The sequence below is a fragment of the Montipora foliosa genome, chromosome 4 (assembly GCF_036669935.1).
Source record: "Montipora foliosa isolate CH-2021 chromosome 4, ASM3666993v2, whole genome shotgun sequence".
NCBI classification, from domain to species: Eukaryota; Metazoa; Cnidaria; class Anthozoa; order Scleractinia; family Acroporidae; genus Montipora; species Montipora foliosa.
The window spans coordinates 29,917,632-29,932,631 of record NC_090872.1 but is presented as its reverse complement, the minus strand read 5'-3'; the positions used below and the strand labels follow the sequence as shown (position 1 = coordinate 29,932,631).

The window sequence follows — 15,000 nt, the reverse complement described above, 5'->3', positions numbered from 1 at the left end:
TTCCATACAACATGCGCTTTACCTCCCGGTGACCGGCGTGACAGTGGAGTTGTTGAGAGGTACGTTTTCTTGTTTTACACGGAATTTCACCATCTGAACTGTAAGTATCAACTCATGTTTTATACTCCATCCCTCTATGAGGTAAAAGTCATTTCGTTATGATGTGAAACAAAGTCAAGTTGTTCTTTTAAAAACGAAGAGTTCAGTGATTTTTATTTTTATCCGTATATGTGAGCCGGTGTTCAATAAAAGTTACTCTGAATAAGCGTCATAACTTGAGATGAATGAAAAGCTGTGAGAAATCATCAGATGTTATAAAAAAAATGGTTCAAGAAGGAAATGTTTAAGTAGGTTTATTATTTGATTTTAAACGAAAAATTATGGAGTGACACAAATCTGGCAAGCGGAGCGTGTTGAACTATTAAATGGTTGTCGGCCTCAAAGATACGATGACGGATTCAGACTGAAATTTCCTGAGTTAACAACGCTCTAAAAACAAAACCATTCTTAGATTAAGAATATTTTAAATGATATTTCTTTTTTCAGACGTTAGCCAACCAGTGAGGGCAAAGGATTAATCTTTGTTCAGCCAGGTTCGCTTCAAGAGATATCACACTGCCTGACACGTATTCCTTAGTTCCTCTTGTTTCTATAAAAACATCAGAAGTAAACGTCCCTGCCACAAGTCAAGCAGGTGTGGAGACCGTAAGCACGGATCAGTTGTCTCTTGCCATTGAAAAACAAGTTCATTGGTTGAAGTACTGTGAACAACATCTTTATGAGGAGCTTACCAAAGGTATTCATCTTTCATGGGCTGCTTATCACGCATCTGTAACTGAACTGCCTAACCCTTTGCCATGCTTCGGTAGCTTGTTGCCATTGTTTTACGAGAAGGCTGCCACAGTAGCCACTATGTCTGTGGTTAAGAAGGCAACAGAATTTCCTAACCCGGGCCGAATTCCTGTCACTGTCTGTGACCAGCCTCTTTTTGCTATCGCAAAAGTTGTTCAGTGGAACTGGCCTGCTACACACGGAGAAAATGTTCACGTTGTCATGCTGAGGGGCCTACACATTGAGATGGTGCTGTCGACCATGTGTAGTGACCTTGTAGCTTTATCTGGCTGGACTACACCACTAACTGAGGCAGGGATAGCTTCCAGTGGGACATCAGATTCCTTCCTTAAGGTAGCGCATTTGACAAAACCTAGACGCGCCCACCAAGGTAACCGCGGCAGCTTTGTATAAATTGCAGCATGTTGCCTTTCGGGAACTAAACGGTCAACAGGACGAAGAGGAGTTTCAGAAGTGGCACGATGGAATGATTAAGACCAGCCCAACGTACAAGTTTTGGGACATGATCATGCAAATGGAACTCAAAGTACTGTCATTTGTGAAAGCACATCGTGAAAACAACTCCTCTGTACGTAGAAGCCTTGGAATGTCTTACTCCTTGGTCCTTTGCTCTTGATCACACTAACTACGCGAGGTGGCTACCTATTCACATAAGAGATATGAAGTGCTTACCAGGCCCCGTTCAACAAAGCCTCAGAGAATGCTGGGTCATTTCGAAGTCATCAAGCAGTTTTTGAAGCATCCCAATCGACCAGGCACACGAGCAAAATAACGCAAGGGTGAAGGGATCAGGTGGAGCTGTAGGACTAACGGAAAGTCCTGTCGCATCTAGAAGATGGATGGTGGCCGGACCAGAAAGTGCTCGAGGGTTGCAAGAGTTCGAAAGTCAGTTGAAAGTGAAACAAATGTTGATGAAAAGAACAAACACCACGAACAAGGACTTTCTACACAGAAAACCTTTCAAAGTCATGTCAAGCAACTTGTAAATACAATTTCAGAAATGGGAAACCCTTTTAAGGATGACTGTCCTGAATTACTTGCCCTTGACACACGCAATTGCGCAGATGTCTCAGTCGTGGATAATGTGCATAGAGTCCAAGAACTTGGATTACGCCAGTACAAGAAATTCGTAAAAGACGTCATTGATGAAAGGACTGTATCGATTCACGATACGATTTCAAAGAATACCTTGCCACTGTTCCAGCGCCAGCAGCCGAAGCAAATCTGCAAAGCATCCTTAAAGTTGACAGCGGTAACAAGTGACCGTTACCTCTTCAGTTGTTTGTATATTGCCAGCCAACAGCGCGAAGGAGATCTTGAAGAGTTCTTCAAGCATGAAAATCAGCCGTATCCACCTTCTTTATCAGAGTTTGGCAATCTCCGATTCGGGTAAAGTCTGATTTGATTTCATGCGTCAACAAAGAAACACCGCCACCTCCACCACCAGCATCTTACGATGTCAAAGTTTTGATGGAGCAGCTATTGTGCATGCGCTTCCAGTTTCATCTGTCGCTACGTTTTCTGAATATGCAGATTCCAAGTTCTTACCTTTCCTGGAAAACCACTTGAAGAGTACCAAACGAATTGACGTTGTGTGGGATGAATACCGAGTGGCAAGTCTGAACGAATCTGCCCTTGAGAAGAGAGGAAAAGGCGTGAGACGAAAGGTAGCTGGGCATGTCAAGTTACCTCAGAACTGGCAGGTATTTCTCGAAGAAAGCTGCAACCATGAAGAAGCCGACACGGGGATTCTTGCAATGTGGAGATGCTTTGGATAAGGGGGGAAGAAGTGTCTTTGTTCGCACTGTTGACATATGTTCTTGTTATTCTAATTGCGCACTTCCACACGTTGTCTTCGATTTCGTCTGGATTGAGCTTTTAGGTCGCCTTTGGGATGGGAAATAATTTTCAGCTGCTTTCTTTTAACACCATTTGTGAGCATTTGCAATTGGGAAAGCAGAAATGCCGTGCGCTTCCATTTTTCCACGCATTTACCGGTTGCGACACAACATCAGCATTCCTGGGGAAAGGGTCGGGGAAAGGAAAGAAATCTGCGTGGGAGGCCTGGAAAGCGTACCCTGAAGCCACAGAGGCTTTCCGTTTTGTGAACGATAGCCCCTTCCTTCCACTTGAGATCAACACTCCTGTGTTTGATGTCCTTCAGCGCTTTGTGGAGATACTTTATGACAGGACCAGCCTTGCTACCGATGTGAACACTGCTCGACGAGAACTGTTCACAAAAAAGAATCGGGGGCTAGAAAACATTCCCCCAACAGAGGTAAGAATCCATCATACACAAATTTTTAGTTGCTTGTGTGTTTGATAGCGGGCTAAATTTGTGATAGGTAAACACCTGTGAGGACAACGCGAAAAAAAAAAAAACAGTTTAGAGAAAAGACGAGAAACATTTCGACTAACCCAACCTTTTCTTGTATTGAATCCACTTATCAATTTTATTTTAACTATCCAAAGCCTATCATAAGGCTATGTTGGACTTGAACCTATAGTTATTCTACTTGGGCTATTAGAAAGCTTAATTTATGAAGTACATGGAAATAAGCGGTGCGCGTTTGTATACTTGTGTAAAAAATTTATATATAATTTCTATTGTTTATTAGGATGCCCTTTTGAATCATTCTAACAGAGCTCTTTACCAAGCAAGCACCTGGACGTCCCTTGATGAGCTACAATTTTACCCATCCCCGTCTGATTTTGGATGGAAAATGGAAAACGGCCCGGTAGATGGAGGCCCCGCTGAACCGTACTTCCAGAAGCCTCTAAGGCGTGCAGTGAATTGCCAAAGTGTGGATGCAAGAAAAGTTGCAAGAGTGGTCGTTGTAAATGTTTCAAAGCCAATCTACCATGTACTGAGCTCTGTAGTAGTTCTGAAGGCTGCCAGAACACAATCCTTAGAAATAGAGCAACAAATAACAACCATTTACGATATCTAGCCGAAGATGTTAAAAATTAAATGTGTAAAACGCAACAAAAACACTCCTTGATATAATTGCGCTCAAAGCATTATGGGAATGTCACGTCATCAAGGCAAATGACCTTTTATGGACACAAACACAAAACTGAGTCTGAGTAATGTAGTTTAGTCATTTTACAACGGCATTCGTCAAACCTGGTACGTAATAAACACATTAAATGCCAGAGCCTCGCTTTCATGCCAGCATTTGAGTATTGCGTAATTTCTATGAGCTTCATGCCCCCCCCGGAAAGCCAAATCACGTGGCACCCCTTCTAAATTCGTTTCTTACATCAAAAGGAACATCTGTACCTAATTTGGTGCTTTTACGCGATTTGTCACGATTTTCGACTTAACAGACCGGACTAAAACAGGTTTCATCTCGTGCCTCGTATCAATCTCGTCCCCATAGTCCGTGTCCTTGGTGCTGACCAAACGAAAAGCGGACTCTGAGGACGAGATTGGCCTCGTATTTCTTTAAACCAACGAAGTAGTGCTCATGCGCACGTAAGTCAAACCTCATCCGTGATGGCCCATGGCATGACGGGAAGGTCCTTTTGTACTGCAGCTGAGAAGGGCAAGTGTGGCACATCTCGCTCTAAAAGCAACACTTCGTTCTCGGTTTCCTTGTCACCAATGGCCCCCAGCTTTCGGACAAAGTGACCCTAAATTTCAAAGCGAAACATTAAGCTTAACTCTTAAATATGAAAAATCATTTTTTAACCTTGCGTCGTACCTGGTGAGTTGTATGACGCACAACAGAAGCAAATGGTAACCGGTCGACTCGTCCCCACACGATTACGTCGATTCGTACCAAAGAAGAATCAGTTCAATTGACGATCAAAATTCCGCTCAAATGACCTAATTTTGTTCACTTAAAATAAAATATACAAGTCTTTTGTCTGCAGCCCACGAGTAGGTATAATGATAATCTTTGCTCTGCATAAAGACGCACGCATTGCAGCTCTGCAGATCCGCGTAATGTCGGAGGCAAAACTACAACGGGTTCAAAGAAGAGAGTACCTCCTCGATTATTGAATTCTTAAAGTGGCTTAACCGATTATATCGAAGCCTCAACACCGGACAATTTTGTCTGTTACTGGTCGAGATGCCCTCCTTTTTGCTCGCAAAAAGTGTTTTGTGCTTTAAAGAGAGAAATGCAGTCACTACATTGAACAAGTCAGCGGACGAATTGGGCCGAGTAACAAAGCAAGGTCCCGACATTCTTCTAACTGGTAAGATATGGTTGCCGCGTATCAAAAATTCATATCAAACTCGTACGCAATCATCAGTCAAGAGTGCATTTGCAGGTATTTGCAACAAAATGTGGAAAGGCTAAATTGCGGAGCCCAAAGTGTTTTGGAGAAACAAAAGTCTTCTCATCGTGCGCTGTATGGGGTCAGAGAAAAGCCGGAAGCGTGTATGAATGGAATGTCACACACTTACCACAGGATATTTAGAATTCTGAGGCCAAGAGTCAATGCTAACCACAATTCGCTGCCCTTCTAGGGCTGACGCTTGTCTAGTTTCAATGGTGACCCTGGGAATTCTTCTCTCAGCAGCTATGAACAGATGTCTCGTACCCTTTCAAAAAGAAAAACACAGCACATTCTAATAATTTTCCTCCAATTACCAGTCCCAATTTTTCATTGTCAACACATTGGTAGCTGGAAGAACTTTACGTCCAAGGCATGACACTACTGTATATAGAATGTGATGGAATAGTCCCTTTGCTGGTGCATGGAACAGTCCAGGGAATATCTTAGTCCCAGCACAAAGAAAGGGCAAAATATCTGACCAAACCTTTTCACAGCAGCACTTCAGACGCAAGCTGACGGATATTGACACTTTTTCAAATATACAGTTTTTAGGATGCCCTTGAAACTTGTTTTAACAAAACACCTTCCCGTTATTTAATACGATGACTGAACCATCATTTCCTAGCTATTTCCTTGTCTTACTTCCAAGCATTTACCTACAAGTACCCAACCATCGAAACTTAACGCCACAAAGTCCAGCCCACCTTACTTCCTGGGAAGAAGATCGACTACTTCTCAGGGTAGGGGGGGGGGGGGGGGGAATGCTGTGCTTTAAGATCCTGTATGGAATGTACATGTGTAGCGGCTGCTTATATGCTTACGATCCACTCGCCTTACTACAAGGAGGGTGATTAATAGGCCCAATCATCATCATCATCATCATCATCATCACATTCATTTTTAATTAATTATTTTATTTTGTCTATTTGCCACGTCACATGGATATAAGTTACCGGTATAATAATAAATAACAAAGATGGAAAATTGGTGATGAAATTTATCATGTAAATACCATGAAGGCTTATAACTTACATGTACATGTAGAGGTTCCCTCACGAGTAAATTGTGAGTCTGGATGAGTAAATTTAGACAACAGAAATAGTACGTGTAGATAACCTGTTGCCTAGATCATTAATTTTGCAATCTAAAGTAGAATTATCACCATCACGCCTTGCCTGTGGTTTTGACGACTTGGAAAGGACACCACAATATGGTCGCCAGTTCCTCTTTATGATTCCAATAACCTGCGTGAGGAAAGAGACACATTGAACTGACTTCAAAATCAACTTGACATGTTCCATAACAGGTTGATGCCAGACCATTTTACTTGTCCATAGTGCACCCTACTTGAGATAGATGGTGAGGTATGACACAGGTATCTATATTTCGCTCACTTTACGATGGCCCTTTCTAAAGTTAACAGCAAATTTGACAGAAAAAGGCTTCAAATTAACAAAATGTACTAGGGACCAGTGCACAGTATTGTTGCAACAAAAAATCATGCTTTTTTACGGTGAATGGATACTTACAAACTCTAAGATAAAATACTTGTTGTAATCATTTGGGAACCAATACTGCTTCATGGAAAAACAGTTAACTATTTCAAGGTAACCCAGGAAAATAATATATAAAAACTACAGATGAAAGATTAAAGACACCTACTTTTCCTGATAGCACCTTGTTTTTGCTGCCTCCATTCAACTGAAAGAAAAGCAACACTGAATGTTTTTCCCACACCTCTTTTACATAAAAAGAATAGTACAAAAAGTAGCAAATTGAAAACGCATAAAGACAAACTATCAGAGTACTGGTCAGTTTTCAAAGTGACTGTCAGTACTGTACCTTCAGATGGTCATTATTTTTATCAACATCTTCATCATCATCATCATCATCATCATCTTCCTTGTCATTTTCAGTCAATGTTGTGGTGACAACAGATGATGGACAAGTCCACTGACTTTTCGGCAAGATCTCAACTGCGACAATATCCTCGTGAACTGCACGGTTGAGATTCATTAGACTTTGAATGAACACCTGTGACAAACAAATTGGTTATTATTGATTCTGTCAGCTACATGGATTGCATCATTAATAGTGTGCACATTATTAAAATTAAGGGACTGATACCAGAGGCTAGTCCAATAGTCCCTTAGTTACAAATATCAGGTGCATGCTGCTTTCTTTTCAGACAAAGGAAAACTTGGATACTCAGGGATACACTTGAACTGGGTTTTCTTCTCAAAACCCAGCATTTGACTTGATTTACTGTCTCTCTAATAAAACATTAGCCAGCACACTATTATTTTGTGCCTTGCTACACAAGTTGGAGACTTTATAGTGATTATGATGTTACTTCCAGAGTAATAATAATGATATTCAAGGCTGCTGCCTAACGGTTGCGTGGTCGCCTGGGACGCCTTACTTGCGAGCGCGGGCGACCAATTTTCTGAAGAAGAAGTCCGAACGAGCGCCCAACTTATCACAATGTGATTCATCCTCACTTTTAATTAATTCATTCTGGGCTCTTGAAAAAATGACTCTGGCTACTAACTTTTAATGTTGGAAGCTTGAAGCGCTCCGGTAAATTTTTTCTGGCAGCAGCCTTGATATTACATGTATTACTATATCTTAGGCTAACTGGTCCGGGATGAAAAGGAGAATTCTGAATGTTTTCTCTGAGCGGTCTGAATTTTGCAATATGGACAGGTCATGAAGCAGCATATAACGGTTCCCAAACTGTTCCCATTTTCTGTCTCCATTTCTCGAACATGAAAAGAAAAAAGTGAGAAACATGTAATAATTATAACATTATACATGTAATAATTTGAAATCTACAGTGTACCTGTTTATCTCCATTGTGCACAAAGACATAAGCTTCAGTATAGTTTTCCCTAGAGCAAAAAATGGAGATAATTTGTTAATGCTGATCATCATATCATATCATATATTCTCTATTTACCCTCGCATTTTAGAGTAGCTTGGTGTAGCTCTTATCTCCCTGCATTTATCCTCCCAACCATGATACAACACAGAAGACAGACCACAACAAAAGAGCTCCATGCCCTACTCTTCGCGAATGGCATGTGGGTCCTTTTACATCCCACAGGGTTACGAACATTTAAGGGTTGTGAGGCAGGGTCTGCAGTTTATCTTTCTTATCCGAGAAGACTAGAGAGTTTAACCATTTGCAGATGTCATTACAAAGGCAGCACTTTCTCCTCAGTTATTTAAAGACTCTGAGTGTTGATCTGGCCAGAGTCCAACTCACAGCCTCCCGCATGGCAGCCCGGTGCTCAACCAACTCAGCCACCGGCGCGCGAACGTATGATAAAATAACAAAATAAAAGTGATCATCAAAAAATAATGTGTAAAGCAACCACACTTTGACTTACCTACTTCGGTGAAAAGTACCCTAGACAGAAGGAAGAACAAAATATTGTTCATATCATACCTTGTAAAATAATGTACGTTAATAAAGAAACACAGAAACACAATATTCAGGTCACATGCATTACCACTTAAAATCCAGGTAGAGTTTAGAATAATATTAATAAAGTTACCCCAATGCGTAGTCTATGAAAGGAAGAAGTGATCCTCCCGGACTATTTAAGCAAGAGACAATATTATTATTGTCTCTTTTAGACACCAAAGAAAACTAGGTGGCCTTAAATGGGATTCGAACCCATGACCTCTGTGATGCCAGGGCAATGCTCTACCAATTAGCAACTGCGCTATGAAGCCACACAGTTGGGAGCAGGTCAATTTGCTGGGCTCATGTGCTCCTGTGAGAGGACTGACAAAATGAATAAATGTTTCTGGTGTTTCTGGACATTAGTGGGTTCCAATGCATAGGGACATACACCAAAATCTGCAAAAAACAGCATACCTGAAGATACCTTCCACCTTTGAGTCCAGCTTGAATTCTTGTGAGAGGAAGGTGCTCAGGATAAACCAGCTTTCCCCTTTTCTTGTCATCTACCTTTCAGAGAAAATAACCCTACAAATTTAGACAATCTTATTACATGTACTGATATCTTGAGGTACATTTTTAAAACACATACCTGATCTTGTCCAGTTTCAGCCTGCAGTGCCAGTCGGTCTGCTAATCCCTCACATCCTTCAAAGCTTTCAACATACTCACGAGCTGCATGTGCAAACAAACACACCAATAATATTATTCTAAGCCATCAACTTACAATAATATTATTTTGGTTTCTAGTGCAGCTATGCTTACATTGCCTTTACATCAATTTGAACATTGTATTGTCAATCAATATCAACGTTATCAAATTGCTTTCTATATTCTAGTAAATGTACATGTAATTTCTTCTTTTCATCCTTTTTTTTAAATTCTAACTTAAAATGGTTGGTAGCTCACTCAGAAACCTTTGGGGGATCTTAATTTTATTTTTCATAACATGATTTACTGTAGATTACAATGGCTCTTGAGTAGTACTCCACTCGCGTGGAAAATGGGCATTGTGCGTGGACAGGCCCCAAATTCACGTGGAAGATGGGCATCACACAGGCGTGGAAGGGGCCCCACCGCCGGCCAAGTAGATCTGGTGACAAGGGCGGGTTTCAAGATGGCGCCCGGGGCCCGCCGCTGAGTAGATCTGGTGACGAGTGTGAGGGAATTGTATAATTTTCTTTTGTCATCGTCACGTTTCAGGAGAAAAGAGGGGCGCCCGCTCATGTTTTTTCATCACAATCGTAGAAGTCGAGACTTTTATCACATTTATTGCATTCAAGTCCCGTTTCAAATGTGGTTTATTGAACACGAGGATGATCAGACAATGTTTTTTATTCTTCAACATAGCTATATCAAATACATGGAAGTGTTTACAATATAAAAACTCTACTTTCACTACAATTATGACACCATAGAATACAAACAGGATAAAAAAATTATAAGCTTTTGTGTTACCCTTTAATATATCGCAAATTTCACAATACTCTCTATCTGTCGCCGTAGTCGTCAAAAGCATTCCACAGCCACTACAATGTAGAGAACTGTATCTTGTTGTCTGTCTATAGCATGTCGGGCATGTGATAACAGCTATAAACAACAACAAAAAAATTTTTCTTGTTTTACAATCATGACATTATAAAAAGATTTTATAAATGTTCATCGGTCTCTTGTATTTTCGATAACTAGCAATTAAATACACAAAAAAAAATTTTTCACAGACTTACACTTATAACACCATAGAAAATATCTGGGTGGTTTAAGAAAAAACACATTTTACAGTAAAAAATAGTCAGTGCTAGAAAAAGTTGAAAAACAACTACTGCATTTATACAGCAGTATATATCTGAAAAAAAAAAAAGAAATCATAAAATAAAAATTTTGGTGTTAAAAGAACGTTTTTTTGGTTTTGTTTTGTTTTGTTGGAAAGGGGAGGGATAGTGGGTGTAAATTCACAATGAAAAAAGACAAACCTGGTTTTTAAAACATTTTTAACAAATTTAAAATCGGCTTTAATGCTTAAAATTACAAACATGTTGGTTCGATTGTAAAAAATTACATTGTTTTTAGTCAGTTCTACATTTACAACATTAAGAAAAAATAATCAGATTACACCTTTATGAAACATCGATCACTCTTAGTAAAACGTAAAAACTTATTTAAAGATTTACATCTATGACACCATAAGAAATAAGTAGGGGGTTCAAAAAAATTATGTTTTATGACAAAAACTACACCTTGTTTCATGTCTAATAGAGATTTTTTTAAATTTTAGTATCAGCCAATTTTATCATCGATTCAGTGTAGTATTAATCAATTTTTTATCATCGACCTACGATTCAACGGATTATTTTTGAATTACAAGTAACGTTCTACATACAACACGCCTTTATGGACTGACCGTCCACATTTCACATATCGTACAGACACACTATTTATATTACAGTTAAACACATTTTCCCATCCTTGTGGTATAAAGAGACACATGTAGTGTGTCGCAACCATTATTGTGTCATTTCATCATTTGTAGATGTTCAAAGATCCTGATACATTTGCCAACGATCGTGAAAGTCTTTTAGATTCCATGTAAAGTCTTCAAAAATTCGTTGAATTTCCATTTGACAGTGGTTGACAAACAATACAAATTCCAAATCATCCGTGTTTTTCATCAACGAAGCCATGTGCTTTTGAAGTTCAAACTGAAACTCCACTATATTTTCACGCTTGGAATTTTTTTTTTTTTTTGAAAATTCATTTAAAGCATCTGACGTTTGTTTTTGTTTCTTGAGTTTTGCCTTTGTTTGTGTTGTTTTTTCATTGACCATCGTATCTATAGGTTGAAAGTCTTCAAATCCTTCGTTCAACAAACCTACAAATGTCTCCAAATGATTCATAATAAACTACAACAAATGACAGGCGATGTCGTGGTATTATTCGAACTGTGAAAACGAGGATAGCATAAATTACAGAAAAATTGTGGTCCATATCTGATTGGTCTATAAAAATAATCTACAGATTTCAAGTCTAATATTTGTTTACATTTATGACATAGAATCCAATAATCCCAATCACCTATCAAAACAAAGAACACTGTTTAGAAATACAATAAAACATAATGTTTTACCATCACGATTAAATGGTTTATAATTGAAACGTCCGTCACGATCTAATATGACTTGACATAAATCACAACGTGATTGATTCTGCAATTATATCAAACCAAAATTATCATGTCAAGATATCAGTAGTTATAGTAAATATCGGTTTACTAAAACGTTCATTAATAATTTTTTGTTTTTTGTTGCTTTTTAAAACTTCTTCTTCTTCTTGTCGTTTTCGTTTTTCTAATAAACGTGCACTTCTACGAACTAAAAAAAATTTTTTTTTTGTTTTTATTGCCATTCAAGGACAAGACTGACATTTCCACAAAACAAAACATTTATTTTGAAAATAAAATACATTATTACTTATAGTCACAAGAGTTTAATGAAATTATCATTTAATATTGCACTAGTACAAGGTCAAAATTGAAAACAATTATCACACAAATTTTTTTGAAGCTTCTCATCAAAACGAGTACATTTAAAAAATTCACAACTACTACACTGGCTCGTACAATTTTGACATAAATTAGAGTCATCGAGTGTAATATTCACACATCCAACACAAAGCATCTATTTAAAAATAAATGTATTATTATTTAGAGTAGTTATGAGAACGTATACTCTGTTACATCTGCGTGGATTGTCTATAGGTTAAAAAATTATTTTAAAATATTTTAGTTTTATGACATTTGAAACAAGTTAGTTTGTTAGTTGTATACGGGTATATAGAAAGATCGAAATGTTCTAAAAGATGATTATATAAATCTAGTTTCTGATTGAAAATCTTATTTGAACAACAAAAAGGACATTCTAAAACAAAATAAAATAACTTAATAATTATAATAATAACAATCATCACATCTTAAATATTCAGTAACCGTTCCATTTGTTTTATTTAAAACAAAAACAGATCCATGTTCAACAAAATTCACAAGACACTAAAAATATAAGATTTTTTACTTTGCAATTTGTTGTTTTATTAACAATACTTCCTTCTGCAAAACATCCAATCTATATTTCAATATGTGAAATGCTTGTCTACATAAGGTAAGATTAGATAATAAGCCATCTTAAAAATAAAAATAAAATTTTTTTTATCACCTATATAACGAAACTCAACTAATCGACGTTCCTTTCTACACGATAAACAACAAAACAAGACACCAAATAAATCATATTTAGTTGGTTCTAAACAAAAGAAACAAGTTCCCCATTCTAAAATAAAAATAAAATGATTTTTTATCAACCACATTACCAATGTTTAACACGAGCTCAAAAATATCTTTTAGTTCGTTATCCATGGATTGCATTTGCATTTCGAATAAACATTGCCCCGTCAATAAAGTGCTCAATAACTGAATGTTTATATCAGATTCATCGAGTCCTATGTAGTAAATTAAAAAAAGGAAGACATTGAACGTAAAATCTTTGATTATCTTCTTTGGGACAATAAAGTAAAAGCGTAACAGCCATGGTTAGTTTTTTGATTTTGATTTAAATCGTTTTCTTGCCAATTGTTCCTCTAATTTGCGTTGATATCCCCAGTGAAAAGTCTCAGTTTGTTTGACATAAGCCTGTCTTTTTTGTCGTATGAGTTGTACGTAATCCCTAGCCAAATTTTTCCGGTAATTTCCTTGCGCATCTGCCACCAAACCAAAATTGCATTTAACGCCACCATCTTTTTTCACGTACCAACCGCATTCGAAAAATAAATGGTTGTGTAACTGCATATACTTTGCGGCAATGGGGTCATTGGCTCTTTTTTCAGTGTATTTTATGTGTTTTATGTGTGTATTCTCCCATTTTTAGCATCAATGGTCATGTTACACCATGGTAATTTGCATTTGCTGGAACACCACACATTAAGATTTTTTTCGTCCTCACGTAAAGAAGTAGATATGGTGGTATTACAAAGAGGACAAGGAACTTCTTTAATTTTCTCACCATTTTGAGTCGTTAAATGCTGCAGTTTTTCTTCTAGCTTTTATCAATACCGGATGTTTTCCGTAATTGTAAAATAATAAAGCCAATGCCACGCAAGGTAGTTTTTCGTTTGGTAATGGCTTGCCGTTATAAATGAAGTTGTATATTTCTGGCCAATATTCGTCAAATATCTGATTTGGTGTAGAATATTCGCTTTCGCTCATTTATGATTTTTATAAAATCGCTTCACGAACGCCTCTCTGTTGGGAAATAAACGCTCTTTACCCACGATTCCACCAGTAATATTGTCACGAAAATGATAAACTAATTTATGTACATCATCACCCCTGTACTCCCGACGCTTGAGATCGTAATGCAGTGGCATTTATCGAACGAGGGTAGAGTGCTTGTTGTGTGATGAATACTACCTAATAGATTTAAATGATGTACCATCTTGGTCAAAACATCCACCATATCGTCACTCTTGTAGAGTTGATTCATTCAATCATCAAATATTAATATGGTTGTTTGCTTTTTCGTTTTTTTATTATTTTGTACCAGTTCTTCGATTTGTCGTTTAGTAGGGAAACTAGAGTAAAATTTCACACCGGCTTCTTTTTCTATAGTGTCGAAAGGTTGTGATTGCCACGCGGATCCCTTAAAATAATGAATATTGTACAAGGAAGTGTCTTGTTTCCATTCACCATTTTCATTTTTAACAGCGGCATGTAATATAATTTATTGTGCCTATGAAGTAGAATTTAACTAACAAAGTCGTTTTACCCACCATGGTGCCTCCTATGAAATAATACACGCCTGGAGAACGTATCTTTAAGGGTTTTGTCATTTCCACATTGTGTGAAGTGAAAAATATTTCGGGAGATATATCTTTGTTGTCGTACAAACTTAAATTGTCCGCTAAAATCAGTTCTAAAGCACTAGAATGAGTCACATTTTTTTCTCTCTTTAATGAATCACTCAAAGTAACATCTAGGTTTATAATCTTTGATTTATATAACAACTCTTTAGTTTAATTTTACAAATCTTTCAACCACTGTAAGGGTAAAGGCGCTGATTTCCCACACGGTGAATAAGTTACATCTGCTACAATGAAAATGTTTTTGAGAAGCTACAAGTATAGAGGGTGGATTTGTGTTAAGGACGACTGCATGGCCTTTCCAAGGACAGATGGCTAGGTTTTCTAGGACGAAAAAAAACATGAATCTCTTTGATGCCAATCTTCAGATAAGAGTTGTAGACAAAAAAAATAAATAAAATAAAATAAACTCACTAATCTCCCCCACCAGGGCTTTTTTTTAATCCCTTTGCTATAGCTTCGTCTTCTTCTTTAAAATACATTCT

The 15,000-nt window shown here is 37.8% G+C and overlaps 1 protein-coding gene across 1 annotated transcript in view; it reads right to left on the bottom strand.

Annotated features, from left to right (window-relative positions):
- LOC138000574 (exosome complex exonuclease RRP44-like) overlaps window positions 1–15,000 on the bottom strand; it is a 46,168-nt gene that overhangs the window by 16,780 nt on the left and 14,388 nt on the right. Inside the window, exons 5-13 of the mRNA XM_068847074.1 lie at window positions 9,204–9,286; window positions 9,029–9,121; window positions 8,535–8,554; window positions 7,985–8,033; window positions 6,985–7,176; window positions 6,805–6,843; window positions 6,318–6,386; window positions 5,270–5,407; window positions 4,342–4,488 (exon numbers count right to left, since the gene is read on the bottom strand). Of these exons, the coding sequence (XP_068703175.1) occupies window positions 4,342–4,488; window positions 5,270–5,407; window positions 6,318–6,386; window positions 6,805–6,843; window positions 6,985–7,176; window positions 7,985–8,033; window positions 8,535–8,554; window positions 9,029–9,121; window positions 9,204–9,286 (830 nt within the window). The remainder of the gene's footprint in view (window positions 1–4,341; window positions 4,489–5,269; window positions 5,408–6,317; window positions 6,387–6,804; window positions 6,844–6,984; window positions 7,177–7,984; window positions 8,034–8,534; window positions 8,555–9,028; window positions 9,122–9,203; window positions 9,287–15,000) is intronic.